At 65.9% G+C, this 7025-nt stretch overlaps 1 protein-coding gene across 1 annotated transcript; it reads left to right on the top strand.

Moving 5' to 3' along the window:
• Positions 1-1477: 1477 nt before the first annotated feature.
• Positions 1478-6808, top strand: LOC141737185 (protein NDRG2-like; the record flags this gene model as incomplete). The annotated part of the gene is made up of 12 exons (XM_074571827.1): positions 1478-1621; positions 2611-2673; positions 2754-2814; positions 3471-3557; positions 4014-4070; positions 4286-4380; positions 4727-4771; positions 4881-4929; positions 5073-5099; positions 5166-5201; positions 5612-5663; positions 6672-6808. Coding segments are annotated over 12 exons (853 nt in total), but the record flags the coding sequence as incomplete, so codon positions are not given.
• Between the last annotated feature and the right edge of the window lie 217 nt (positions 6809-7025).

The raw sequence follows: 7025 nt of genomic DNA, 5'->3' as shown, positions 1-7025 counted from the left end.
AGTGTGGGTGCCTTCTCCACGTGGTTCCTGGTTTCACTGCAGCTCTGAAGAGAATGTTAGCAAAGAGGTAACCGGGACAGTGAAAACAGTACTCAAAGACAGGGAGAGCAAGCTCTCTCTTGGCACTTTGGATGTGGGACATACAGCGAGATGTTTGCTGCTTTTGCGTTTGGCTGTTGGGAGATTTACAGCACAAAGATATCTAGTTGATTTGAAGCAGTTCCGATAAAATCTAAACATAATCCCCACTTCTCCCTCCTGGCACTTTCCATGTGGGAGATATAGCAGGATGTATATTGGTTTTGAGGACAACTCAATGGACAGTGTAGGGAGAAAAGGTCCTGGCTCCTTGAATGCCGTTTCTGGAGACACTGCGATCAATGTGGGAGATATGTCAAGATGTGTGTTTGTTTTGAGGACGGCTCTCTGGAGAGTCTTAGCAAAGAGGTCACACAGATAATCAGAGCAATTCTCAGAGACACTGAGAACAAGCTCCGCAATTCCCTCCTGGCACTTTCCCTGTAGGAGATACCGCAAGACGTTTCTGTATATTGGGCACAGCGCTCTGCACGGTGTTAGCAGAGACTTTCCCGGGACAGTGAAACCCTATGTCAGAGACACTGAGAAGAAGCCCCAATGTTCCCTCCAGGCACTTTCAGTGTGGGTGCCTTCTCCACGTGGTTCCTGGTTTCACTGCAGCTCTGAAGAGAATGTTAGCAAAGAGGTAACCGGGACAGTGAAAACAGTACTCAAAGACAGGGAGAGCAAGCTCTTCTAGATGGGGGACCAGGCCCACACATGGGGGTCCCAGACCCAGAGATGGGGGTTCCAGACCCACAGATGGGGGTCCCAGACCTGGAGATGGGGGTTCTAGACCCACACCTGGGGGTCCCAAACCCATAGATGGGGGACCAGGCCCAGAGATGGGGGGACAGACCCACACATGGGGGGCCCAGACCCAGAGATGGGGGACCAGGGCCACACCTGGGGGTTCTAGACCCATAGAGGTGGGTCCCAGAGCCACACATGGGGGGCCCAGACCCATAGATGGGGGACCAGGCTCACACACGGGGGGCCCAGACCCAGAGGTGGGGGGGGGGACGGACCCACACATGGGGGGCCCAGACCCAGAGACGGGTGTTCCAGACCCACACCTGGGGGTCCCAGACCTGGAGATAGGGGTTCTAGACCCACACCAGGGGGTCCAAGACCCATAGATGGGGGACCCAGACCCAGAGATGGGGGGACAGACCCACAGGTGGGGGTCCCAGCCCCATAGATGTGTGTGCCCCTGGACACCTGGGTCCCCTCTGCCCCATAGATCCGGGTCCAGCCCCATAGGTGGGGGTCCCCCCGGCCACCTGGGTCCCCTCCCCAGTCCCCTGGGTCCCCCCTCCCCGGGCACCTGGGGCCCTTCCATCCCTTCCCTGGCCCCATGGGTGCCCCCTGCCCCACGGCCGTGGGTCCAGCCCCATAGCCGTGGGGTGGGGCTGTCCCCAGACGAGTCGTGCTTCACCCCGCTCTTCGCCCACGAGGAGATGGGGGAGATCGTCAAGAACTTCCTGGTGGTCCACGTCGACCCCCCCGGCATGGAGGAGGGCGCCCCCCCCTACCCCCCAGGGTGCAACCCACGGCGCCCCGCGACCCCCATCGCCCGCCCCCCAACCCCCCCCTCCCCCAGCCCCGCTGATCCCGCCCCGCTTGATCCCGCTTGAACCCTTGATTGACCACCTTGAGTCTCCGTTGCCCCTCCCCGTTGGCCCCGCTGACCCCCAAGTTGGCCCCGCTGACCCACAGTTGACCTCCCATGATCCCATTGACCCCCAAGTTGGCCCCACTGACCCACAGTTGACCTCCCATGATCCCATTGACCCCCAAGTTGGCCCCATTGACCCCACCGACCCCCGAGTTGACCCTGTTGGCCCCCCAGTTGGCTTCACTGACCCCCAAGTTGGCCCCACCGACCTCCCGGTTAACCCCAGTGACCCCCAAGTTGGCCCCGCTGACCCACAGTTGACCTCCCATGATCCCATTGACCCCCAAGTTGGCCCCGTTGACCCCACCGACCCCTGAGTTGACCCTGTTGGCCCCCCAGTTGGCTTCATTGACCCCCAAGTTGGCCCCGCTGACCCCCAAGTTGGCCCCGTTGACCCACAGTTGACCTCCCATGATCCCATTGACCCCACCGACCCCCGAGTTGACCCTGTTGGCCCCCCAGTTGGCTTCATTGACCCCCAAGTTGGCCCCGCTGACCCCCAAGTTGGCCCCGTTGACCCACAGTTGACGTCCCATGATCCCATTGACCCCACCGACCCCCGAGTTGACCCTATTGGCCCCCCAGTTGGCTTCATTGACCCCCAAGTTGGCCCCACCGACCTCCCGGTTGACCCCAGTGACCCCCAAGTTGGCCCCGCTGACCCCCAAGTTGGCCCCGCTGACCCACAGTTGACCTCCCATGATCCCATTGACCCCCAAGTTGGCCCCGTTGACCCACAGTTGACCTCCCATGATCCCATTGACCCCCAAGCTGGCCCCATTGACCCCACCAACCCCCGAGTTGACCCCGTTGACCCCCTGTCACCCCCCCGTTGACCCCCCCCTGCCCCCCAGGTACCAGTACCCCTCGCTGGAGCAACTGGCCGAGATGATCCCCTGCATCCTCCAGTACCTCAAGTGAGTTGGGGGGCTGCCCCATAGCGGGGGGGGGGGGTCAGGATGACCTTGACCTCGTGACACTCCACCCCCGCCCCCAGCATCGCCAGCATCATCGGGATGGGGGTGGGGGCCGGCGCCTTCGTCCTGGCGAAATTTGGGGTGAGTGGGGCTGGGGGGGGGGGGGGCACATGGAGGGGCTCGGGGGTGGTTATGGGGCATCTTGGGGGGGGGAGATCTGTGGGTCCTTGGAGGGGGGGTCCTGAGGGTCTCTGGGGGGGGTGTATGGGGCATCTGGGGGGGGTTCTGTGGGGTTCTGTGGGTCTCAGGGGGGCTATGGGTCACCTGGGGGGGATCTGTGGGTCTGGCGGGGGGGTTGCAGGGCATCTGGGGGGACACATGTGGGTCGGGGGGGGGGGGAGTGTCATTGTGGGTCTGGAGGGGGTTTGGGGGGGTTCCTTGGGGGAGAACTTGGGGGTCGCTGTGGGGCTGGAGGGATCTGGGGGGGTTCTGGAGGGGTCCTGAAGGGTCTCCGGGGGGGGAATTTGGGGGTCTGGGGGGGTCGCCGTGGGTCTGGAGGGCTCTGGGGGGGGAATCTATGGGGCTGGGGAGGTCGCTATGGGGCAGGGGGGTCGCTGTGGGGCAGGAGGGCCCTTGGGTGGGATCGCTGTGGGTCCGGAGGAGGTTTGAGGAGCTCCTGCGTTGGGTTCTTGGGGGTCACTGTGGGGCCGGCGGGGAATCTATGGGTCCGGGGAGGTGTCTATGTGGCAGAGAGGACCGCCGTGGGGCAGGAGGTGACCCCCGGCCCTGCCCCACAGCTGCTGCACCCCGAGGCGGTGGAGGGGCTGGTGCTGGTCAACATCGACCCCCAGGCCAAGGGCTGGATGGACTGGGCCGCGCACAAGGTGGGGCGGCCGTGGGGCGGCCATGGGGCGGCTGTGGGGCGCTCTAGTGGGTCTCCGTGGGCATATGGGGCACCTTTAGGTCTTCTATGGGTCTCCATGGGGCACCTATGGGTCACTTATGGGTCTCCATGGGGCTACGGAGCAGCTGCGGGTCACTTATGGGTCTCCACGGCGCTATGGGGCACCTCTAGATGTTCTGTGGGTCACTTACGGGTGTCCATGGGACTATGGGGCACCTATGGGTCCCGCCGGGTCCCTGTGGGTCCCACGGGTCTCTGTGGGTCCCATGGGTCCCAATGGGTCCCGTGGGTCTCTATGGGTCACTGTGGGTCTCTATGGGTCTTATGGGTCGCTATGGGTCTCTGTGGGTCCCATGGGTCCCTGTAGGTTCCATGGGTCCCGTGGCTCCTTATGGGTCGCTGTGGGTCCCATGGCGCCCCACTTGCTGCCCCACAGCTCTCGGGCCTGACGTCCTCCACCACCGACATGATCCTGGCCCATCTCTTCACCCAGGTGGGGCCGGGGGCACTTGTGGGGCCGGGGGGAGGAACTTGTGGGGCTGGGGGCATCAGTTATGGGTCCTGGGGGGTCACTTGTGGGTCGGCGGTGAGTCAGCCGTGGCCCTGGGGTGGGTCAGTTATGGGTCTCGGGGTGGGTTACGGGTCGGTTGTGGGTCCGGGGGAGCGGCGGGGGGTCAGTTGCGGCTCACTTGTGGGTCTGCCCCACAGGAGGAGCTGTCGGCCGCCCCCCCGGCCATGCAGAGCAGCCGGGCCCGGCTGGGGGCGACCCCCAACGCCCCCCTGCTGTGGGGCATGTACAACAGGTGGGGGGCTGTGGGGCACTGGGAGGCACTGGGCTGTACTGGGGGGCACTGGGGGGGGGCTGTGGGGCACTGGGAGGGCACTGGGATATACTGGGAGGCACTGGGAGGGGGCTGTGGGGCACTGGGCTATACTGGGAGGCACTGGGAGGGGGCTGTGGGGCACTGGGAGGGACTGGGCTGTACTGGGGGGCACTAGGAGGGACTGGGCTGTACTGGGAGGCACTGGGAGGGCACTGGGCTATACTGGGAGGGCACCGGGGGGGCACCGGTGTGTACTGGTGTGTACTGGGGGCACTCACCGTGGCGGTGGCGGCTCCCTGCTCCTGCTCCTGCCGGGGCCGCGCAGCCGCGGTGACCTGGGCCTGGCGCGCAGCGGGGCCGGCAGCCTGCGGTGAGCGACCCCCCCTCGCCCCTCTGACCTTTGACCCCGTGCCTCCGGGATGGCCTCCGACCCCCCACAGTGACCTTTGACCCCCTCTCCCCTCCACCCCCCCCCAAAGCTGCCCCATGTTGCTGGTGGTGGGCGACGGCTCCCCCCACGAGGAGGCCGTGGTGAGTGACGTCACCTGACCCCGCCCCCCCGTGAGGTCACGTGCCGGGGTCACATGGCCCGTCCCGTGACCCTCGTGGAGTCACGTGACCCCCGCCACGGCCCGTCCCCCCCCCCCCAGGTGGAGTGCAATGCCAAGCTGGACCCCACCCAGACCTCCTTCCTCAAGGTGACCTTTGACCCCCCGACCCCGTGACCTTTGACCCCCTACACCGTGACCTTTGACACCCCACAGATGGCGGACGGAGGGGGGCAGCCCCAGCTCAGCCAGGTGAGGGGTCAAAGGTCACCAGCGCCAACGGGGGGGCGTGGCTTAAGGGGGAGGGGGCGTGGTCTGGGAGACTGAGGGGGCATGGCCTAAGGGGGGGCGTGGCCTGGCACCGGCCTTCTATGGGGAGCTGTAGGGGCAGGGCTTGGAAGGGAGGGGGCGTGGCATAAGGGCGCACCAAAGCCATAGAAGGGGTTGGTTGGGGGGGCGTGGCTAAGGGGGGAGGGGGCGTGGCCTCAGGGCGTCCCCCATATAAGGGGGGTGTGGGTGTGGTTTGAGGGGGAGGGGGCATAGCCTAAGGGGAGGGAGCGGGGCTTAAAGGGGAGGGGCCCCCTATGGGGGGGTTGGGGTGTGCCTTAAAGGGGGCGTGGCCTAAAGGGGCGTGGTCTTGACCCCCCCCCCGCCCCCCCCAGCCGGCCAAGCTGACAGAGGCCTTCAAGTACTTCGTGCAGGGCATGGGCTACAGTGAGTACAATTAGTGCTCATTAATATTCATGAGAGCTCATTAACCCCCCCCCGCGGGGGTAATTACCCCCCCCCCCCCCCCCCCCCCCCCGGGGAGAAATTAGCACCCAAGGAGGGGGGCAATTAATTGCCCTGGGGGGTAATGAAGACCCCCTGGGACAGCAATTAATGACCCCTGGGTTAATTAGTGCTCCGGGGGGGGTAATTAACTGCTTTTCCTGGGGTATAAATCTGCCCGAGGGGGTGGGGTGCATTATTAGCCCCCCTGCAGGTTAATTAATGGCCCTGGGGGGGTAATGAATGGCTACGGGGGGGGGGGGGGGGGGTGTGTGGGTAATCAGTGACCCGGGGGGGTAATTAATTGCTCCGGGGGGTTAATTACCCCGCCCCCCAGTCCCCCACGTCCTGGACCGCAAGCGCAGCGTGGGGCCAGGTAGGGAGAGACGTCAGCGATGACGTCAGCGGTGATGTCACGCGTGAGGCCACACCCTCCCCCCCCCGCCTCACGTCACCTCCCCCCTCCCCCTCCCCCCCTCCAACGTGTGACGGCACCGCCCCTTTGTGAGGTCACGTGTGATGTCACAGGGAGCACGAGGGGCGTGGCCTCGGGGAGGGGGCGTGGCCTCGGGGACGCCTCCCCTGCACTAACCCCGTGGGGGGCGTGGCCTAATAAAGGGGGCGTGTCCTGCAGCTCCGCACTAACCCCACTGGGGGCTTGGGGGCATGGCTTGCGGCAAGGGGGCGTGGCCTCCTCCCTTCCATTAACCCTATTGGAGCCGCTTGGAGGGGGCGGGGCCTGTTTCCTTGCGTTGGCGTGGGGCGTGGCTTCGGGGAGGGGGCGTGGCTTCGGGGAGGGGGCGTGGCCTACACCCCGGGGGCGGGGCCTGAGGGCATTTCCCCCTGCACTAACCCCCCTGGGGGGGGGCGCTGCGGGGGGCGGGGGGGGCTCCAAGGGGCGGGGCTTGCGGGGCAGGGGGCGTGTCCCCTGACGCCACGCCCTCCCGGCAGTGGCGGCGGCGGCCATGACGCGCCTCTCCCGCTTCCGCACCGCCTCCGTCTCCAGCTCCGCCTCCGGGGAGGGCGAGCGGGGCCGCAGCCGCACCCTCTCTCGGGGTAGCCTGGGGGGGGGCGCCCCCGCCCCATAGACCCCGCCCCGCTTTGGGTTTGGAAGGCCACGGGAACCCCCCAAAAAAACGCACCCGGGAAGCGCCAAAACCACTCCAGGGTCCCGTCCCCCCCCCCCAAGTCCCCCCCCAAACCCCCTTGGAACCCCCCCCCAAATCCATCCCCAACTCCCCCCCCTCCCGCCCCCAAAAACCCTGGGATGCCCCAAAACCACCCCAGGACCCCCAAAAATCCACC

The sequence above is a fragment of the Larus michahellis genome, unplaced genomic scaffold (genome assembly GCF_964199755.1).
Source record: "Larus michahellis unplaced genomic scaffold, bLarMic1.1 SCAFFOLD_153, whole genome shotgun sequence".
Classification (NCBI taxonomy): domain Eukaryota; kingdom Metazoa; phylum Chordata; class Aves; order Charadriiformes; family Laridae; genus Larus; species Larus michahellis.
This window is presented reverse-complemented; position numbering and strand designations above follow the sequence as displayed.